The sequence below is a fragment of the Macadamia integrifolia genome, chromosome 9 (assembly GCF_013358625.1).
Source record: "Macadamia integrifolia cultivar HAES 741 chromosome 9, SCU_Mint_v3, whole genome shotgun sequence".
NCBI classification, from domain to species: Eukaryota; Viridiplantae; Streptophyta; class Magnoliopsida; order Proteales; family Proteaceae; genus Macadamia; species Macadamia integrifolia.
This window is the reverse complement of record NC_056565.1, coordinates 5448559-5471866: the sequence shown is the minus strand read 5'-3', so window position 1 is coordinate 5471866 and position 23308 is coordinate 5448559. Positions and strand designations below refer to the sequence as shown.

The following is a 23308-nucleotide window of genomic DNA, read 5'->3' as shown; positions in this document are numbered from 1 at the left end:
ATCCAGGCCCAACCTTGCCAGGTTCATGCCAACCCAACCGGGCCCTAATTGACCCTGGCATAGCTGAGTTGGGCCAGGTTGACCCTAATGGCCCTGATTTTTGCGAAGGTCAGGTTAACTATGACTGCTCTTGTTTTTTCCATTTGTGTCCTACGCATTAAAAAATAAAAAAGAAGCACCAATAGGATGGGTGAGAGAGGAAGGGTAAATTACAGAGAAACCCTTATCTCACTTAGTTGGTAAATAGTATAGTGTAGGGCTTGTGGGCAAATAAGTTTGGTTACAATAAATATCCCTTATCTAAAAATCAGGGTTAAAATCCCAGGGTCAGTGTTTTTCAACCCTAACTCTCCCTTAGGGTTAGAAATCTTAGCCTAAGCCCTGTTCGGGCTCAGGGCGGGATCAGGCCGTAGGGCCAAATGTTCACCCCTAATTCGAGATGGAGGAGACTGTGGCGTTTTTGCCCAAGCTAGAGAGTAAATGATCTTGGGGCTTGCTAAAGAGTGGAGCATACTGAAAGGATGCTAAGAATCGAGCCATAATGAGGTCTTGATATCCACTCCAATGGAAGAAGAAATGGACCCAAGGGTAGTAGGCCTGATGGGATTTTGCCCCAGACCTAAGAGGCATCAGAGGGAGGAGAGACGGTCCAAAGGGAATCATTTATGAGGAGAGAGTGGACGACCCAGGAAATCCAGATGCTGTTATGTTTGGAGACATCTTCCAAATAAGCTTGAGGATGCTTGCAGAGATGACCTCTTTGATTCTTCTGAGGCTTAGACCTCTAGATTTTGGGAGGTACACAGAAGCCCAACTAAGAGGATGGAGGAACTTTGAAGAGTCTACTCCTTTCTGAAGGATGGTGCAAAGGAGAGACTTGACATCTTTGATTGTAGACCGAGGGAGGACAAAGACACCCATTTAGTATAAACACATCGATTGGAGCACCGATCTGATGAGCTCTAGACAACCGGCATGCCTTTCGTGATAAGATTCTTATGATCTTAGTGCAACAAAGACTCCATTTTAATTGATTCCCCTACTTTTTGGCTGGTCTTGGAGCAAATTAGTGGCGATAAACTATTGATCTTTTTTCAGTTGGTGTTTTGTATGTTACCCTATATTGTGGTTTTTTAATTTATATTCATCTCAATGTTTTATTTTCTTTATATCCATTCCATTCTAGGGACTTATCAATTTTTATCACCTTCAATAAATAGATTTATTTAGTAAAATATCCTTTTCCATAAATGAAGTCAGATTTAGCTTTGACTTTCTCTGTTTCTCCCCCCCCCCTCTGACTGTTTTTCATTTGGCATTTAGAGGTAAGGTTTGGTATTTATGGTTGCAGTTGATTTGCTACTTATGTTGTTGTGGACTTGTGGGGTGTTTGGTTCTTGTTGGGGTTGGTTTTATTTTAAGTGCAATACATTCCATAATGTTCCATTTAGTAACTTTCTTTTGTATGGAATACTTTTTTAGCTATTGATTCCCTTGATTAGTGGTTATCTATTGTACTCATCATATGCCAAGTGGGCTTATTCAGAAGGGACAAATTATGACTCACTGCTTCTTTGTGTTGTTATCAATGAGGAGGGGTCGTTCTATTAGTATGAGGAGTTCTAGTGGTTATTTGCGTCATGCTATGTTTTGGTTTTAAAATCTGTAACAAGGTCTGGTGGTGGAGTTTATTCAATGTATTGAAGAGGATGTTTTGGTCAAGGAGAAAAGATTATTATGGGGGGGGGGACCTGAAGGGACATGTTGGGAGAGATTGTAGAGGCTACGAAGGTGTACGTGGAGGGCTATGGATTTAGAGAGAGGAATGAGGAGGGGATCTCAGTTTTAGACTTTGCGGTAGCTTATGATTTATCAATTGTGAACACTTTTTATAAAAAGAAAGAGGAGCATTTAGTCACCTACAAAAGTGGGCATCATATTAGCCAAATAGATTTCTTCCCAACAAGATGGTCCGATAGATTGTTTTGTAAGGGTTGTAAGGTTATACCTGGGGAGAGTCTGACCGCTTAATATAGACTAGTGGTCTTGGATATGTGCCTCATGGCCCTCATTACGCAAAATTGTAAGATAGGGGATCCTATTTGTCCTGAGATAAGGTGGTGGAACTTAAAATAAGATCCCTGGAATTCATTTACTGATAAAGTGGTCAAACAAAGAAAGTGGGACTTTGAGGGAGACACTAATACGATGTGGAACCATGGTTCAAAAGTTCGCCCAAATTTTGAATTGTCCGATACGAAATAGGAGGCAAAACCTAGATCAGCACTGTTTCGCTCATTTCGGTAAAAAAAAAATAAAAATGCATAGATTCGTCAAAATTTTGGCCATTTGACCCCCCTCAAATGGCCAAATGACAAAATGGAAAAAATACATTATTTTGGTGAAATTTCAGTAGTTTTGGATTGATCAAAATAGCGAAATGAAACATGTTTTTGATCCTTGTGTACAACGAGATGGTGGCTTGTATTAAGAAAGTTGCTAAAGAGGTTCTATGGGAATCAGAAGGTCTACACCATGCCCCCAGGGCGACTTGGTGGTGGGATGGCAAGGTCTAAACGGCTATTAAGATTAAGAAAACTACTTTCAAGACATGACAAAGGACTAAAGAGGTAGAGGATAAAAATATGTATTATTTTGCTAGGAATGAAGCTGAGAAAATTGTGGGGAAAGCAAGGGTGAAGAAATATGAAGATTCTATAATATAATCTGAACACAAGGAAAGGGAAAAGTTCTATCTATAAGACAGCTAAAATGAGAGAAAGGAAGAGTAGTATTAAAAGTGATGATTATAGAGTTCTAGATTTTTACTAAGGGATGAGGACATTATGAAGAGATGGGAAGAGTATTTCTACAACCTACTAAATGGAAATATTTCGAGTAAGAGTGGGAGTTACAAACCCTATAAGGGATATAAAAGCTTATAAAGGGCACCAATCAAGGCCCATATGGTTATGGGCTAACAAAACTTCTACAACCCGGCCTGGATGCCCAAACAGAAGAGAAGGGAAAATCAGTCAAAACCGAGAGAGAACCACAAGCCCTAACACTTTAATCTCAACACAATAATTCCTAGCTGCCGACACGAAGGAGCTTGGCTGGAAAAGAGGTACTCTCGGTGGAGGATCATTGGCCTTGTGAGGGGCCATGGCCTAGCAGGCATCTGGCCTAACAAATGGGGTTGCCAAGGCAGAGGGGCGTTGGCCTTTCGGAGGGCAACGATAGAATGGTTGTCGACTTGTCGGCCAATAGTAGCCCGATGGGCTTGTTCCGATCAGGACAAAGATCCAAACCAACAGACTGAAAGGCAGGTTGTCGGTTGTCGGTGGCCGGTAGGCCCAGTAGGTCAAGCCTATATGAGGTCCCAATAGAATTGTGAAAGAGCTTAAGATTATGTGTTGTATATTTCTTGACCAAATTGTTTAAAAGATTATGAGCATAAGGAAAATGCTAGATGAATGTAGGAGAAGCACTGTAGTTTTGATTTAACAAATATAAAGGTGATATTTAGAATTGCAATAACTATAGAGATATAAAACTAATGAGTCATACTATAACATTGTGGGATAAGGTTATTGAAGCCCACCTGAGAAGAGGAAGTACTATCTAGAGAACCAATTTGGTTTTATGCCAGGTAGATCCACAACAGAAGCTATTTACTTACTCATGAGGCATATGAAAAGATATAGAGTTTGCAAAAAGGATCTCCATATGGTCTTTATTGACCTAGAAAGCCTTTGACAAAGTCCTTAGAGGCTGAAGAGTTAACCTGGCATGTACTGGAGAAGAGAAGGGTGTCGAGTAAATATGCGGATATAATTATAGATATGTATGAGGGCGTGGTGACCATGGGAGGTCAAGGTAGTGAATTCCCAATTATAATTGAGTTACATCAAGGATCAGCTTTAAGCCCTTATTTGTTTGCATTTATTCTGGATGATTTAATTATGAACATTCAACGGAACGAATTACCAATGATCCTGAGGATCAACCAGATGCAGAACATATAGACGACGAACTCGATAGCTTATGCCAGCGCATATCAACACTTTCCATCCCGAGGAATGAGAAAGCTACCAGTCTAAGATCAGTAGATCCATTTCTAATATATCTTACCAGAATAAAGCGTCGACCACTAGATCGAGAGAACAATTTGCAAAAGAAGGGTCAATGCCTCTGCATTCACAGTATTTCATCATCGAAGTGCCCTTACAACCTCTTACGCTCTCTAATCTGCGGCGTCAGCTTCAAAGACCCTGGGCAGGCAAGGAGATAGCACAGATCAGATGGAAGAGACAGCACAACAGAAGAAGGTTGGTGCGAGACAGCGGATGAGAGTGGGGATGATCGAGCATTTATGAGGTTCCATGGATGAGACAAAAGTATGGATTAATGCAAAGTTGTAGTTTTACCACCAAGAAGTGAGTTTTGGAGATCAGCCTTGGAATCAAGAGGTTTTAAAATAAGTAAAACAGAGATGGAGTATATGGTGTGTTACCTTAAGATGGATAACGAAATGGCAAAAATCTAGAAGAGAAAGATATCGCAAAGTGATTATTTTTGATATATGAGGTCAACCATAAATGAAGAAGGTGATATGGAAGATGATGTCTCATAATGAATTAAAGTGGGATGGATGAAGTGGAGGTGCGTTTGCAGTGTTGTGTGATCGACGTATTCTTTTAAAACTTAAAAGAAAATTCTATAGGACGGTCATAAGGCCAACAATGATATATGGGGCGGAATGTTGGGCAGTTAAGAAGCATCATGTAGATAAGCTAAGTGTAGCGGGGATGAGGATGGTGGGTTGGATGTGCGTTAAAACTAGGAAGGATAAGGTAAGGAATGACCATATTAGCACTAATTTGGGAGTCACCCCGATACATGGTTAGCTCTGAGAAAGTCGTTTGAGGTGGCATGAGCATGTTCAACAGAGGCCTTGGGATGCACCAGTAAAGAGGAGTGATCTGAATCTGATTAAGGTTGAAGGAACTAAAAGAGCTAGGGGTAGGCCTAACCATAGGAGAAGTAGTGGGAAAGACATGAATGGTTTAGGTATTGTCTCAAGTATGACCTCAAATGGAGCTGTTTAGAGGGCAAGAATCCAACTAGCTGATCCCATTTAGGTTTGATTTTACTGAGTTGTTGTTGTGCTGCTGTGTTCCTTTTTATTTATTTTTATTATTATTATTAATATTGTGTCTTTGCACAGATAAGGCTGAATATTGTGTCTTTGCACAGATAAGGCTGAGTTGTTGTTGTATGTTTGAGTCTTGTAGAAGAAGCTATTCTCTAGGGTTGTTCTTTCTTTGTATTTCTGTAAGCTCCTCTACTTGGATTTTATCTTAGACTGTTTGGTTATATCTCAGTTTGGACTTTCCTCAATTTCTGTCTGCATGACGCAGCTCCAGTTAGGTGAGAAATATTCGGCCAGTTCCACTTTTTTACGCTTGAGATCACAGTCGACTATTTCTACCATTTGTTTTTTGCATTTAGGTTTCTTGAAAACCTTATGAACATTTAATATTCATGCTTCATCATTCTTTTACTTCTATGGTTATACTGAATTACTTATTGGTGAGACATTCTCCCTTTGATTCAGATAGTTCTTTCCTCTCTCTATTATAGGTTTTGATTTCATTCTTTTTTTTTTCCCATTTAATTGATATTCTTAAACTCTTGAACAATTCCTAACCCTACGATAACGAACAAAGGATTTTCGACCCATCTACTGTAAATTTCTCTTGGCTTGGACATTCTGTGAAGCAGGGTTAAGGCGGCATACATTTGCCCCTCCCAGACCCTGCAGTAGCGGGAGCCTTGTGCACTGGGTTGCTCTTTGCTCTTTGCTCTTTTTGGACATTCTGTGTTTCTAATAGAGTGCTCCTCCCTTTCGATGCATGATTCTCGGATGATTATCTGAGATCTTTTTCAGCCTGTATCGTCTTCTACTCTGGTACAATTGCCACCTGCAGGGTAGTTTTTCGTCCTCAGCATTCAGATCAGTGGGTTTTACTTTTGTCTGGCATTTTGTGATGTGTTGAATTCGACTTAAAGAGTCCACTCTTAGGTCTATGGTTATGTTTTGTATTGGCTATTTATTTTGACATCAACTCAACTCAGCCTTATCCCATCTGATGTGGTTGGCTACTTGGATCCACTTTCAATCATTTATTTAGTTTGATCATTGCTGTAAATAAAGGATGAGCTCATTTTTTTTTTTCCAGCTGGGATATGTTTGCTTAGTGATTGCCATTATTTCATATGTACATCTTAGAAAGCTAACTTGTTTTAAGTTCAATCTTGCTCAGGGATCTTTTTATATGAAGACTAGTTAAGACGCCAGAATGAACGTGTTTAACGCACAGATATTGGCCGAGAAGCTCTCTAAGCTGAACAACTCTCAGCAGAGCATTGAAAGTATCCTTTACTTGTGGAGAATAATTTTTTCTATTGATGTCATAGATGTTATGGGAACTGTAGGATTTGTTGATGTAATTATTGATCAGTTCTCTGCAACTCGGGATAGTGGCCTACTTAATAATTGCATAAGGTTGTCATATTCCAACAGAGTTAAGAAGCATGTCTTTTCCCCTTCAGGTGGCTGGTATTTATTTCAAATATATGTCCTGAATTATATTTTTTGTTATCTCAAGGCTTCATCCATGTGTTCCCTGTTTGGTGTTTCTCTTTTGATTCATAATGCTATGGTGATAGTTGTTTGAATGTTTTTTGGATGCTTAATGCTATGTCTTTGGGGGAAAATGAAGCACTGGGTCATTGAATAAAAAATTTACATCTGGTGCTTTGATATCAATTTTGTTGCCATTTCATGCCATGGATGCATTACCACTGCCCTGCCCCACTACCAATACATATACCTGGATGATCGGCTTCAAGGAGATTTTTAGGAGGGAAGTTTTACTAGTTATTTATGGTGCTTATGGGAGGAAAGAATGTAATATTGTAGTGAGGAATTTGCAGAGGCTTAGGAGGTGATTGACTGAACCATTAACTCGGTTGTTGGTTGAGATGACAGCTGAGGTGGATGAGGCCTTAAGAGGTAGTCAGCTTGAAATTGTGGGACCATAGTGAATGCTTTTTCAGGTCTGATGGGGGTGGGAATTGGAATTCTTCTCATGAGGAGTTGTCCTTGAAGATTGGTTTTGAATTTGTCATTCGGAAAGGACATGCTACGGTGATAGTTAGAGGAGTTGCTGCAAATTTGTTAATTGGATCTCTAGTTTGATCGAGGGACCTTGGAGATCTGCAGATCTTTTCTGTTATATTTAACACCTGTTGTTGAGATTGGACTATTCTTTTCAATGGTCTATGAGAGTAGAAGATGAGATGGCCAATATTTTGGCTAAATAGTGTGTTGCTTGTCCTAGGATTTCTTTGGGACTAGTGTCCTATGTCAGGTGTTTGTTTTTCGAAAGAACGATAGTCTTTGCTATTGTTGTATACTAGTGTGGTGTCCTGCTTCCAACAGAATTTTAATTATCTCGGAAAATGCTTTAAGAATGAATTTCTCTCTCTTATTTTTTTGTTGTCATTATTATTGTATACTAGTTCTGGTGTGCCGTCGTTTGTGGCTTTATACGCTTTCTACCTGAGCAGAAACATGTTAATTATCTCCCACCAAGAGAAAAATATGCATGAAATATTCAAGTTTCATGATATAACCATGATTCTTGGCAAAATTTATTTTTTTATGGTGTAAATTCAAGACAAAAAATTCAACGAGTCCTACAAAGGAAAGCTCTACCAAAGGGGGCCAGAAGAAAATATGAAGGAAACTCATGTAATCCCTCTGGGACCAGAAATAAAATGGACTTGAATATTCTAAGGGCCCGTTTGATAACGTTTCTGCCGAATCTGTTTCAAGAAACGGCAGAAACATAAATTTCCGTTTCTAAAAACAGAAATGGAATTGAAGGTGTTTGATAAGTCATGTTTCTGGAAGTTGATAGTAACCAGCGAAAGAATGGCCACGAGTCGTTTCCAGAAACGGTGAAACAAGTTCTTGGGTCGTTTCTTGAACCATAAATAGGTAGAAATTTCAATTTCTATTTCTGAAAACAAGTAAAACGAAACAGTTTTATCAAACGCTTTTTGTTCCTTTTCTGGACACAAAAACGGCAGAGTTCAGAAACGGCAGAAACTCGTTTCTTAAAGCAGAAACGCGTTTCTTGAAACGTTATCAAACGGGCCCTAAGATTTCACTAAATGTCTATTTAATAAGAATCATGGTAAGCTGCAACTTGATTACCAAACAAATGTGGTTTTAGGTTGGGCAAACAATCACACAGTTGCACACAAGAATTTATGTGGTTCGGCAAGATTGCGTATGTTCACAATGAGATGAGATCTGAGATCTGCACTTCACTATCAATGGAGAATATGGTTGTCGATCTCATACCTCTCTCTTGATTACAGAGAAAGCACCCTCGATACATATACATAGTGAACCCCATATAGGTGATTTACCGAAATACCCTTATAACCCTTAAATTTCTCCGCCTCCGAGAAAAATTGAACTTGGGACCTTAATGCAAAAGGTTGATATGGCCTTTGGTTCCCTCACCTTATAAGCCAGTTAATGGGGTTGAGTTCTCCTAGGATTTGTATCAGTGGGGGGCATTCTGAGAATTGAACTTGGGACCTTGATAGGAACCTTGGAAGAACTCAACCGCATAAACCAGGTTATAAGGTGAGGGAACCCAAGACCATATCAATCCACACCAAATTCCTTTCGTAACTGATGTCGGATCAACTGATATAGATCGATGTACTGGGTTGAAGTACAAAGAGAAAAAAGGACCAACTAAGCCAGCCCAAACAACCCAATCAAGCTAAGGCTGGCTATGGCCAGCCCAAGCAGTCCAGATTTTGGGAGGACAACTGTAGAGCGTCCAAAGTCTTCACAACTATTCCACCAACCAGCCTCCAAAGTCTTTTACCAATTTCAATATTGGATGCTTAGTTTGTCAAGGTTTAGCTTATAAGTAGAGATCAATTGTAAACTTTCTATGCACAGTTGAAATCAGTAAAGTTTGTTGCTTGTTTGCACACAATGGTCCTGAGATAGGCTGAGAAACAACTGTCATAGTTCTGGGTGAGAGACCCAGCTGACAGAGCCACCCCCTGTCCCCTCTGTCCCTGTTTTCTTCCATCCACAACCCTTCTTCTCCTCTTTATTTTCCCTATATCTTGTGTTACTCAAGCCCTGTTTGGAGGTTGTTACCAGTGTTTGAAGACCAGCATCAAGCCTGACTGTTACTGATCTGTTCGAGACCTGTGCTTGCCATTGAAGAATGATTTCTGGTTGCAAATCGATCTCCGATATCTGAGAGACCCTGAAGTCTCTGCAGAACTTATTTTGGGGTTCATCAGGGACCATCTGAGGTCCACTCAACCAGATTATTAGCCTCAACTGAGGCCTAGATAGTGAATTCTTTAATTCTCAATTTTACTTTGTTTTCCAGATCTCAGGTAAACACTATTCTGTTCAGAATATTGGTCTCTGTGTCTAAATATTGGTGAACTGATTCGCCATACTTTGCCGGATTTTCACATCTGTTGGCTGTATCTGATATAGGAATCCTATAATCAGACCTACTGTTGTTACATTTTTGAGTATTGTTTAAGATCTTGCTTGGGTTAAGTCTGATATGGGATCGTAACATACAATCATGCTTCCAAACAACTTCCACGGGGGCCCACTCCAGATCATGTAGCCTTTTCTAAGCGGCTCCACTTTGCTCTAGGGTCTTTGCTTGGCGGCAGGACCTAGTGGCTTCACTCTTGCACTAGGTCACCCCTTCTGCCTGAGGATTAACTGTTTTGATACCATTGATATGAACCTTGGGAGAACTTAATCCCATAAACTGGCTTATAAGGTGAGGGAGCCCAAGACCGTATATATAATCTATCTTGAGGGGGAGTGTTATTGTGTGTCTTGGTTTGGGGGTCATGGATGTCCATGGACCTTTGTTATATGGTATTATGTCTAATAAGCTCAGCTTGTTATTTCTCTTTCCTATTGTAGAGGTTAGACCTATTGGGCTAGGTAAGTATTTTATTTCTGTTTTACTTTCATTGTAATGAGTCGTTGACTCTTAGTAGGCTGCTACCTATAGTTGGTTTCCTGATTATACATAAAGGTTGCTGCACACGATAGATTAATTAATCTATTGTGTTCAACCTTCTCCTCAGTCCTGATTTACTCCATCTTCTTCTTCTCTTCTCCTTGTCTCTATCATTGGTTATCCAAACTTTGATATTATTTCAATATATAATTCCATTTGCTTCTTTTGAGTGATCAAATTTGAGGTTTGTAATCATCAAAAGTAATTTTGGATTTTCTCCCCCTTCATATCACAGAAAGACCTTATGTTGTAAAGTTTTCCTCTATTACATTTTGTTTGTACGTTGTCCATTACATTAGTAAATGTTCTAAAATTTTCTTATTTTCCCTTTTTACCCATCACATGTTTAATGCATTAAAGAGGGGGAGAGAACAGAGCATTGAAAGAGGAGAGGTAGTGCTTAAAGAGGGACTGTTATGAAGGAAAATTTGGAAAAATAGAAAATATTGTTGGAGTTTATGTAATAGGGGTATTTTAGGAACTGTCTTTATATTATGTTGTCCTAAGCTGTATTTTTCTTTTTCCCTTTCACCTCCCTAGGGAGGTCTATGTGATTTCCACAAGTCTTGTTTGAACATAATATATGTGGGAAAGAGCAAGAAGTCTTGCCCACGGTTTGCTTTCATTTCCTTTCTTCTTCTCTCATCTTCTCTCTTCTTCCCTCATCTCTAACCCTAGTTCTTCTTATTTCTAACTTGGTATCAGAGCTTGTACAAGGGTTTGAGAGTCGATCAAGCTTCCATGTTTCATTTTTTAAGTCTCTCTTGGAACCCTGGAAGCAAAGGGGTCCATTAGAGATATAAGAAGACCTAATGGAGTTCTAGCATCCACTTGAAGATACTTGGAGGGAGCTTGAAGGACCACAAGGACCATTTGAAGTCCAAACCGAGAAAAAGGGTTCATCATTGGATTACCGCCAGCCCTGGAGCATTTTTCTTGGTTCTCTCTCCTCAAGGCTTTGTTAGGTATGTGGCTGGGCTTGAAAGAATCGCTCAAGGGTCAATGAACCCCCCAAATGATGGTTTGTGATTTGGTGTGGTGTTAGATCACAATCCCAATCTCTCCTTGCTGCCAAGTATTGACAGCTTCTCTGTTTTTTGGTTGTTTGGTCTGAAATGGCTAGTAGTGCTGTTATTGGTTGCTTTTGATCAATGTGCTATCTCATATGATGCTTGTATATGCTATTGGGATGAAGCTCTATAGTTAGAAGTGAGTTTTATTGGCTCTCTCAAGATTTTATTTTTTACTAGCTTACTTGATTTTTTTTTTTGGGTCCTAAGAAGACGATATTTGAAACTTGTGTTCCCCCCTTGGTTTGGATCTCCATTGGTGTTGTTTTAGGAGTATCCTTACATCGTGCATGATTTCACGGAACCTACGGAAGCTACATCAGGTGGGTCGAGTAGTACTAACCCCAGCTCGATTGTCTTTGATAATCCTAATACTCAGATTTCTCTTGTGACTTTGGATATTATCAACTATTTGGACTCGTCACATTCTGTGAAGCTATCCCTTCGGAGTAGAGGGAAGTTAGGGTATATTACTGGGGCTATCAATGCTTCCGCTGTCGCAGATCCAAGTTACTGTTAAGGATATTTAGGATAGTGTCTCTAAGACCTATGACAGGGTAGGTGACTCTGTGAAGGTCTACTAGCTTCTTCAGTGGGCCATCTCCATGAAGCAGGGAACAAGTCTATTTCTGACTACTATACTACTGTTATTGGACTCTGGGAGGAGTACGATCATTACAGAGACTTTCAGTTGTCGAGCCCTGATGATGAAGTCAAGGTCTATAGATCTCTTGAAAATGAGCGTGTTCTGATTCTACTAGGTGGGCTGAATTCAGATTATGAGCCTATCATTATACAGATTTTGGGCAGGTCACCTCTACCATCCCTTGATGAGGTGTGTAGCTACCTCCTAAGCGAGGACACCAGGAGAGGTGCTATAGATTCTACATCTTCACTTGAGCGCTCTGCTCTTTCTTCCACTATCCACAGAGAATGGCGTGGAGGCGGTGGAGGCCAAGGGTCATCCCGTGGAGATGGCAGAGATAGACCCCGACAGTGTGATCATTGTGGGAAACCTGGGCACCTTCTAGAGAGGTGCTGGGTTCTTTATGGCGGTCCTCCTAGTACACGTGGTGGATCTACTGGCACACGTGGTGGCCATAAAGGAGGGGTTACAATTCTCTAGGGATGATATTGCAGTGCTTCATCAGTTCATATCTCAGCTTGATAGTCCATTTACCTCACAGGATGCCTCGGCTTCCGGTATGCATGTCACCACCTCTAGACCTGCCACAGCCCTATCGTGAGTCATTGACTCTGGTGCCATTGACCACATGATTGGTATGTCCCATTATTATGATTCTTACTCCATTTGTTTTGGTAAGGATAAGGTTCGGGTGGTTGATGGTACTCTCTCCTCTGTTTCGGGTAAATGCAATATCCCCATTACCTATTCTATTTCACTTAATTCCGTTCTCCATGTTCCTAACATTTTACTTACTTTGAACCTTTTGTCCGTGAGCACTTTGATTAAATCCTTGAATTGCTGTATCACTTTTTTCCCTTCTCATGTCTTTTTCAAGATTTAGTGACGAGGCAGATTATTGGCAGTGGACGTGAGGAGAGCAGAATCTCCCGCCTTGAGCCGTAATTATCTTTTTTGACTACGCCAGTCTTATGCATGTGGCCGTAGTGATAGTAGTTCTATGGACTTTGTGATGCTTTGGCATCAACGTTTGGAACATCCCTCTTTTACTGTTATGAGGAAACAATTACTTCATTTATTTACATCTTTTCCTTCTCATGTATTTCATTGTGAACCATGGACTTTTGCAAAACCTTGTCTTACTACCTCCTTATTTGGCCATCGTTACTTTGTTTAATTTGTTGATGATTTCTCTTGTTATACTTGGACTATTCTTATAAAATAGAAAAGTGATGTTTATGATGCTTTCAAAAACTTTTATAAAATGGCTTGCACCTAGTTTGAAACTAGGATCAAAATTGTCCAGTCTGATAAAGGGCGGAGTACATGTATGGTGGTCTATAAGACTTTTTTTACTGACATTGATATTATCCATCAGCTTTGCTTGTGTTGATACAACCCAACAAAATGGGATAGCTAAGAGGAAAAATCGCCATTTGTTAGAAGTTGGTAGAAGCCTTTTATTTGGTATGCATGTTCCTAAAACTTTTTTGTTTGAAGCTATTCTGACTGCTTCTTTTCTCATTAATTGCTTGCCTACTTAAATCCTTAGGTCTCAAAACCTCGTTGCATTCTTGTTTTCTTAGTTTTCTGCTTTTTCTCTTCCTCCCAGGGTGTTTGGTTGCGTTTGTTATGTGCATGTTAACAAATCCTCCTGCATTAAACTCGATCCCAAGGCTCTCAAATGCCTCTTCCTTGGGTATTCTTCCACTACCAAAGGCTACAAATGTTACCACCCTTCCTCCTGCAGACGATTTCTTTCCAAAGATGTCACCTTCTTCGAGTCTGTGCCTTTCTTTGCCTTTCATCAGCATCCTTTTCAGGGGGAGAATGAAAGTGAAAGTGAAAAGACTGCTGATGCCATTCCGTTTCTTACTCCATTGCCTCTTACTCCTTTTTCATTTGATAGTGGGAAACATAAAGAGGTGGATGATGTTAACACTCTGGATGAACCTTATACAGAGAAGGCACCAAATATTGTGTACACAAGAAGGACAAAGAAGGCATGCCAAGCGTCCTCTTTGGATCCATATCTTGAGCTTCCCCTTCCTTAGTCAGGTAACATCTCCTCTCCTCATTCGGAGTTGGATCTCTTTATTGCTGTTTGTAAGGGTAAGAGAGCTTGTACTATTCCTAAAGCCCAATTTGTTTCTTATGATGCTCTCTTTCTCCTACAGGTGTTGCTTTTACATCTGCTCTTTCTTTTGCTTCCATCCCTAAGATTGTTAATGAGGCTATGTCAGACCCTAAGTGGAAACAAGCCATGTCTGAGGAAATGATGACACTAGAGAAGAACTGCACTTGGAAACTGGTTGACCTTTCCAGGAGGAGAATTCCAGTTGGATGCAGGTGAGTCTATACAATCAAGTATCGATCAAATAATGCTATTATGATGTATAAGGCAAGATTGGTGGCCAAAGGATACAGTCAGGTGTATGAAATTAATTATTAGGAGACCTTTGCTCTTGTGGCCAAACATAACTCAATAAGAGTTCTTTTGTCTATGGTGGCAAACGGAGATTGACCCTTATATCAGTTGGATGTGAAGAATGCTTTCCTCCATGGAAACTTAGAGGAGGAAGTGTATATGCAACCCCCTCTTGGTTTCAAGTTTCCCGTAGTCGATGGTAAGGTGTGTCTCCTAAAGAAGATGGTTTGAAGCAATCACCAAAGGCTTGGTTTGAGAGGTTTAAACAGGCCATTCTGAAGAATGGATATTTCCAGAGTCAAGCGGACCACACATTATTTACCCCGAGGAGGTAATGGTACCATCACAACATAGATTGTTTATGTTAATGATATTGTGGTGATTGGAGATGACAATGATGAAATAGCTAGGCTGAAAGCCTATTTGGCCAAACAATTTGAGATCAAGGATCTAGGGCACTTGAAGCATTTCTTGGGCATTGAAGTGTCAAGGTCTAAGAAGGGAATCAACATATGCTAAAGAAAATTGTGCTAGATCTGTTAAAAGAAGTAGTTGTAAACCGGCAAGTTCTCCTATTGAGCAAAATAATGAGCTAAGAGAAGACTATGGCCTTTCCTTAATTGATGCAGGGGAATACCAAAAGCTAGTGGGGAAGGTTATCTATCTGTTTTGACTCGCCCAAACATTTCTTATGCAGTGGGAGTAGTGAGCCAATTTATGCATCCGCCCAAGAGTGGGCACTTGGATGTTGTGTCCCGCATCCTCAGATACTTGAAGTTATCTCCAGGAAAAGGGCTTTCGTATGCCAGTAACAAGCACTTGAGGATAGAAGGTTATTCTGATGCTGATTGGGCGGGATCCATTTATGATAGGAGATCTACATCTGGTTATTACACATTCGTGGGTGGTAACTTGGTTACATGGAGGAGCAAGAAACAACCGATTGTAGCTAGATCTAGTGTAGAAGTTGAGTACAGGGCAATGGCTCATGGAGTTTGTGAACTCATTTGGCTGCGTCGGTTGGTTTTTGAGTTGGCGTATGACACTGATGGACCTATGCGACTCTATTGTGACAACAAAACAGATATAAGCATTGCCCATAACCCGGTGGAACATGATAGGATAAAGCATATTGAAGTAGACCGACATTTCTTCAAAGAGAAGATTGATTCTGGCAACATCTGCACACCTTTTGTGAAGATAGGTGATCAATTGGCAGACATCTTCACCAAAGGACTTATTCCTCACCATTTCAGTGCCCTCTTATGCAAGCTGGGAATGTATGACGTTTATCCTCCAACTTGAATGGGAGTGTTGCAGTTTATGTAATAGGGGTAGTTTAGGAATGATCTTTATATTATGTTGTCTTAAGCTGTATTTTTATTTTTCCCTTTCACGATTTAGGGAGGTCTATGTAATTTCCCAAAGACTTGTTTGAACATAATATATGTGGGAAAGAGCAAGAAGTCTTGCCCACGTTTTGCTCTCATTTCCTTTCATCGTCTCTCATCTTCTCTCCTTCCTCTTCCTTCCTCTCTTCTATCTTTTTCCCTCATTTCTAACCCTAGTCCTTATTTCTAACTAATATTGAAGTACTTAATGTAATAACATACCCTCTTTAAAATGGGAGATTTGTCAAGCATAACATTCTTTGTGGGACAGAGGGAGTAAATATTATCTTCATCATTTCTTGTACTCATTGTTTTTGAATTGATCTCTAGAGAAAGACTGAGTTTGTTCAGTTCCTTCATATGTAAAGGTGGATATCTTCATTTTCAAAAATTTATTGTGATCCATATGGGAATGAAATTTTGTCTTATTCATTAATAAAAATTGATTAATTTGTGTATGATTCAGGTTTACACTCCTATTTTGAGGTTGATTTATTATAACTTGTTCCAAATGAATCAATTCCCAAGCCAGTTTCCTTTGTTTCCAAGAAAAAGGTGAATTTTTAAGGTTAAGATAAAATTGACTTCTGTACATCATGAAACTAAAGTTGAAGAAAAACATGGATGTTAGTCAAATGAGTCACTTGATTGAAGCTTATCCTTTAGTGTGTACTGCGAGATGCGAATCAGTTTCATTTGAGGATGTTAAATATTGGACTGGGGACCTGAACTTGAACTAAGCCAAAAAATTAAAGCCTGGTAACTGCCATATGGTCTGATGGCATCTATATTTGGGAGGCTTGGAAACCTATTTTACCGGTATGATCAAAACCAAGTCCAGGCAAAATATTGACAAAAAATCTGTAAAGCTCTTTGATACTCTGTTTTTGTTGGCATTTATTGCTTTTAGGACCAGGGAAGTTGGAAATTCCATTCTCATATGGATAACAGTCTACATTATTTAATTACAATTTGCCTTGGATTGTTTTAATCATTGGAGTTTTTAAAATATTTACATATAAATCATACAAATTTGTAGAAAATGTTTTATACATGTAGCAGGACTGCTGGAGAAGTTGTGTTAATTTGTTACAAAAAAATGCTAGAATGTCTTACTAATTGTAACATTTGTCATTCAATGAAAAAGTATGTAAAACATAAATTGCCTTTTATAAATCAGAAGGTGAAGCTTTTATGCAGATTTTTGTGAAAAAATTATTGATTAATATTGTTTTTGTGCAAAAAGTCTTCTACACAGGCAGCATAGAGAGGTATCTCTATGTGGGAACCCCTATTTTTGGCACGTGGAGTCCTATGTTAGCCATTCCCACGTCTAATTCCAAGGATACTCTGTAAGGGTATTTAGAGATCAATAATAGGATACTCTAATGTAAGGTTATTTAGAGATCAATAACCCTCAATAATATTCCCCAAAGCTTCAATTAAACCACGCACAATGATAGGGAAATCTGAAAACCAGATTTAAAAACAAACCCCAAAACAGGGCAGTGCTAGGGCAGCCTGTGGTTGGGTGTAGGAGCCTCTGATGGAGCTCAAACTTGGATCAAAGGAGGCTGCTAGGGTGCTGACTATAACCCCCAAAGGGATCTTCAATCTGATTACAGACCTGAGAGATCTGCAGGTTCTTGATTCCTTGTCTTTAAATAAGGAAGCTTGGGTGATCTTCAAGAACAGAGGATGGAAGCTTCAGCTGGACACTAAACCTAGGTCAAGTGTCTTTCTTGAGGTCAGGAAGAAAACCCCAGAACGGTTGCTGTATCTGAGTTCAGGTGTGGGAGAAATCAGCCTTCAAAAATCTTCTTCAGGAAAGCCTTCTCTTCAGCATGAAACTTGTTCTTGGACAGGAGATGATCTCTGATCAGAGAATGGTAGTGATGGAATGACAAGGATGGAGATGGGAATAAGGTGATGGATCGAATGGGAGTAGTGGGTGGGATAATGGACTATCTCAGTCCTTGGGCTTTTCACCCTTAGCTCACACAGCTGATGATCAACCTATCTCATGGAATTATTTGCAGACAGCAATAATAAACTTTATTCAAACTTAAAAATCAGATTACAACTACCAGCCATAAATATAGGCTGTGACTTTGCCAATCACAACTAGGAAAGGCTTGACAAAATGGGAAAGTAAAAAGAAACTGGTGTCCTAATATGACTATTGACTTAAAACCAGACAACAATTCTCCTAAAATAACACCAACTGAAATAAACTCCTATTAAAACTATACGTGGACTTCCAAATATAATCCAACAATGCTGGATTGATTGGACACAAAACTGAACCCAAATCTGGCCTGGTTCGAATGGATCTAGTGCTGGTCTGAACCTCTCTTTTTCCTTCTTCGATAGGTGATGCCAAACGTGGGATGATCTACATCATACTCTTGGAGTACCCACATGTTAATTTTTGTGGGCCATCTCAACTATTTGATTCACCGTGTTTTGAATTTACATTTTGTATTTTCAGCCATGAAAACTGTTGAATAGTTGGGAACCATCTTTATAATCTTGTACCTGAGTTCAATCCTATGGTGCATCATGTATCATATGTTTGTCACAGCGCCAAGGCGAACAAAGGCGGTGGAGGGTTGTTTAAGCGCTTAGGCGAGAAGGCGCACGCCTTGAGACGAACAAGGCGACCAATTGTTATTTTTTATTTTTCCTATTTTCTAACATTATTTAGTAAGCTATATATATACCTTGTATCATAAAAAATCAAGATTAAGCAACATCAAGTCATTAAAAATTAACATTTAGCCATATTAAATCATAAAAAATTAACATTAAGTCATATTAAGTTATAAAAAATCAAAATTTAGAGAAATGCTCTGGTTCTATAATAAGTTTGACTGGTCAAATGATATTATTTTTACATGAGACTTTTTGTATAAGTTATAATATAAAACCAGCTTTCTAACAAGTCTAAGATTACTTAAATATGAGTTATAATGAAAAAGTTATGTTCCGGTCAAACTTATTTTTAAGTGCACGAATGCTGTTAAAATCGCCTGAATGAAAATAATTTTATGGATATCAAAACAAAAAATTATTTTACCGAACTTTCGGTTTTTAGTAATGTTTTAACATGATAGAATTTATAAAATTTTCATAATTGAGAAAAACTCCAGCATTTAAAAGTTGAAAATCACTTCTATAACCATAATCCATTTTTTCTTCTTGGACTAGGTGGTTGACTTTTTATCCTTTTGGAATTTGATTTTTAAACTATTTTTATTGGATTCAAATAGGGGGTATTTGCTTATTTATGAATAATATCTTAAGTAAATGAAGCATTTACTTAAATGATATTTGGCATAACTAAGTGCCAAAACACAAGGCGGCATGCAGTGCAATAAGACGACTGTCGCCTAGGCCCAGACAAACCGCCTGGACGCCTAGTCGTCGCCTAGGCGACGCCTTGCCAACTATGTTTGTCACCATCCAAATGTCAACTAAAATTGGCTTCTAGATTCCGTCATATACAGTGATTCTGGTCTGAATTTTACCTCATTGAGTAGGGCATGTTGTCAGTAACATGCTCATAGATTTTGGGCACTAAATGATCTGTCATGTTGCAGGTAAAAGATGTCCAAGGGTGCCCACCTAGAGATATATCTCTACACTGGGGCCCATTTTGAGACCTCTTCCTTTTTTCTTTTTTGGTGCAACTTAAATGAGATATATCTTGTAAAATATACTTCCTATTTATGTCCCATTGATCACAACTTTAAATAGGCCTTGTGATTCCTTTGTGGTATTGATGGACCATGATAAAGGAGTCATATTTGGTCTGATTGGTTAGATATTGTTTAAAATCATGATGTTTATGACCTGGTACTATATGTGACTAATGTTTATACATTTTTATGAAATTAGTTTTAATTCTTAGAAGGTGGCTTTTTGTGTGTGTGTGTGTGTGTGTGAGCCCTGAGTGTGTAATCATTGCCTTTCATACTTTTCTTGAAGTTCCATTAAGGCTGCTTGGGAAGCCTGGAAAGGGAATGCTATTCCCAAAGATTTTGGTTGCATTCCCGCTGAAAGGAAAAGCCATCCTAGGGACGATTTTGGGAAGTGTTTCTGACAAAATTTGTCCTACAAAAAAGATGGGGAACATTATTGAGGGGTATCCTCCCTAACATTTTGTTGCCTTTTTCAGTAGAACTAACCAATATTGAGAGGAACCACTTTTCCCACACATCTTCCCCAGGGTCCATTGTGCTAGAAATTGGGATTTTGGTAGAGATAGTCAGGGGTTTTGTTTGGTGATCTAGCATGAAGTTTTATTATGATTTAATTACCCCTTATATATTCAGTTAATTAACTTCTTTGCCAATCACACCCGAGGTTTAAAGTATTGGTCCATATCGTATCGGCTGATGTATCGAAACAGATACTGTACGGACCGATACAATACACTATTTAAAAAAAATACAATGTATCATAACGTTTCGATACGATATGCACCGATACTCAACCAATACATACACACTGATACGCAAGCGATACACACCGATTCCGATATACACTGATACAAAACCCATTTCACTTTCGAAACATAGCCTGTTCTTTTTCGCTGGCGGTACTTATGTTTCTAAAATTTGAAGCACAACTGCACAATTGAACTACCTTTCATTTCTTGGACTTGGGGCTCTTAATCATTCATAGAAATCGATTCAAAATCTGCAATCAAACTGATGTTTGAAGGATTGAAGTGTAAAAATCATCCATTGAAGCATTGCATCAAACATGAATTAATGTTTTTTTCACCAAATCTTTGTTTTACTTCCTTTTTTGTTGTGTTTGAGTAGATCTAGGTAAAACAAACTAAAACATTGCCTCAAACATGAATTAGTGCATCTATTTGTTCATAGATTTTAAGATTTCTTAGAAAGTTGACAAGAGACTATTACTACATGTAAAAAACCTCATCCTTTATAGCAATTTCAATTAAATGCACTTGTCTCTCAATACGGTGTTCTCTGTTTTAGTGTTTATGCATGATACATATTATATATTGCTTATTTATATAGTGTTTTTATGCAAAAATGTATTTTCATGTGTATCTTGTCCATTTTTGTGCATATCTTTAGCATATCTTGCATATCTCTGATACGATACGCTCCGATATATCTCTTAAAATTACCTGACTGATACGTCGATCTTACCGATACTTTAATTCTTGATCACACATTCACACCCATAGTTGTCAAGGCGCCTGGACGCCTCGTTGGTGTCGCCTTGTGCTTGGACACCCCTCTAACACCTTGGGTTGCCTTGACTCTGTGACAACTATGATTACATCTTATATATTTAAGTTTTTTTTTTTCCCATAAGAAAATCCTATTCCAATTCAGTTTTGCATCAATTATTTCTGAATAACTTTTGTATATTTCAGAAGGCATTTGTTTGATGGAATGTTTCCCCATATCAGCATTATATATGTTTCTTCTGTTTTGTCTCAGTTCTACTCTTGTGGCACATGTATTTCTTTATGCAAAATATTCCTCTTAACTTTGGAATAGCATTATCGCATTGGTGTATTTTTCACCGGAAGAAAGCCAAACAGGTTGTAGAAACATGGGATAAATTGTTCAATTCTTCCCAGAAAGAGCAACGTGTTGCTTTTCTATATTTGGCAAATGACATTCTTCAAAACAGTAGACGCAAAGGGAGTGAATTTGTGAATGAATTCTGGAAAGTCCTTCCAGCCGTTCTCAAGGATGTCTATGAGAATGGGGATGACCATGGAAGGAAAGCAGTCTCAAGGCTGGTAAGTTCTTTTTGTCTTTTTGGATCGGGCTTGCTTCTTTATTCTTCGACTGAAATCCTAAAAAGTGAACTGGAAAGGCGTTACTTTTTTCTTCTTTAAATCATTCCTACAAATTTAATTTGGGAATTCGTAGAATTACATTGCATAGTTCGAATATTGTGGATGTTTCCTTTATGGCCTGTGAAGTAAGCTTTACTCGGCCCTACATTTCTGCTACATGGAATGTTATTCATGTCACATTCCACTATTATCATGAACACCACCGCCACTTCCTCTACTACCAGAGACAGAAAATAACCACTACAACCCTGTATAGAGGCATGAATAATTTCATCTTCTTTAATAGTGCTTATAGACTCTTTAAGAGTTATTTACAACACGATACTAATTTAAACTGCCCCTACACTGAATCTTCAGGTAAAATAGAAGTAGTTTTTATACCCCAAAAATGTTTTTTTTTCTTGGGTTCAGATCACCAGTCTTTGTACCTTACGTACATACACAAAAACATTAATAGTTGACCTCTTGTAATAATTGTAGGATGTTTATATGATATGAAAAGGTAATTTGACCAACCTTAAACTAAACATAATGTGCAAAGAAAATGAAAGTAATTAGCTATGTGTACATAAATGTGGAGAATTTGATCTTTACCTAAACACCTTTTCTTTTGGGTGAAAAAGAAATTCATTACCAAAGGAAAAAAGGGGGGGGGGGGAGGAGTGGAGATATACAAGGCTTCAAAGGGAAAAATACGTGACCTCAATAGGGGAGCAAAGCAACAACAACAACTCAGCCTTTTCCCAACTATATGGGGTCTGCTACATGGATCCAAGAGAGGGTTAGAAAGAAAAAAGGCAACATTGCTGGAACATCTCACCTACAAGCAATCGGCCATATGAATCTTTGCCCTCAAAACAGCTCTGTTAGTGGTCATACTAGAGTCTAGACCGAGCATTTGCGTGTATTTCCTTACAACATCATCTAAAGGGAGAAGGGGTGGGGGGAGGGGGAATCAAAATAGCCAATGGTAACCAGTCCACAATAGGAAGGTTACTAATTGAAGCAAGCACGGAGGAGACGTCAAGGTAGATGGCCTTCCAAATCCTATCGAAGGATCTAGAGTTGGAAGTCCATCAACGAAGGTCATCTTCCATCCAAATATGGTTGATGGCAACACGATGCCAAGCTTTCCAGTAGTGTCGCAGATAGAGTTGCCAACAAAGGTCATGTCGATTCATGTCCATTCTCTCATAAGGGGGAAGGGCTTCTTCTAGCAGACCAGCATTTCTCAAGGGCACACTTCCAAATGGTGGGTGTGAGAGGGCACTCAAAAAAGAGATGGCTGATGTCTTCTGAACCATTCCAACACACGCAGTAGGCGGGAGGGACAAAGATGTGGTGGTAACTAAGAAAGGACTGGGTGGGGAGGCAGTTGGAGAGGTCCCTCCATACTGCGAAGCTAAGGCGGGGGACATATTTGGCACGGCGCCAAAGCAAACCAAGGGGTTAGAGGGGTTGCCTAAGAGCTTAGGCGATAAGGCGCTCGCCTTAAGGCGAACAAGTGTTATTTTTTATTTTTCCTCTTTTCTAACATTATGTAGTATGTTACATATACCTTGTATCATAAAAAAATAAACATTAAGCCACAACAAGGCATTAAAAATCAACATTAAACCACATCAAATCGTAAAAAATAATATTAAGTCATAAAAAATAACATTTAAAGAAATTTTCTTGTTTTATAATAAGTTTGACTCGTTAAATGATTTTATTTTTACACGAGACTTTTGTATTAGGTATAGCACAA

The 23308-nt window shown here is 38.9% G+C and overlaps 1 protein-coding gene across 3 annotated transcripts in view; it reads left to right on the top strand.

The window, feature by feature from the left end:
- The window catches only part of LOC122088830 (regulation of nuclear pre-mRNA domain-containing protein 2-like), a 53028-nt gene that overhangs the window by 9137 nt on the left and 20583 nt on the right, over positions 1–23308 (top strand). The window contains exons 3-4 of one of the 3 annotated variants that reach the window (XM_042658170.1): positions 6330–6438; positions 21251–21498. In XM_042658170.1, the coding sequence (XP_042514104.1) occupies positions 6366–6438; positions 21251–21498 (321 nt within the window). In that variant the 5' untranslated portion in view covers positions 6330–6365. Of the gene's footprint in view, positions 1–6329; positions 6439–6473; positions 6619–21190; positions 21499–23308 lie in introns of those variants that run through there. The other 2 variants (XM_042658169.1, XM_042658173.1) reach the window with 2 other exon arrangements.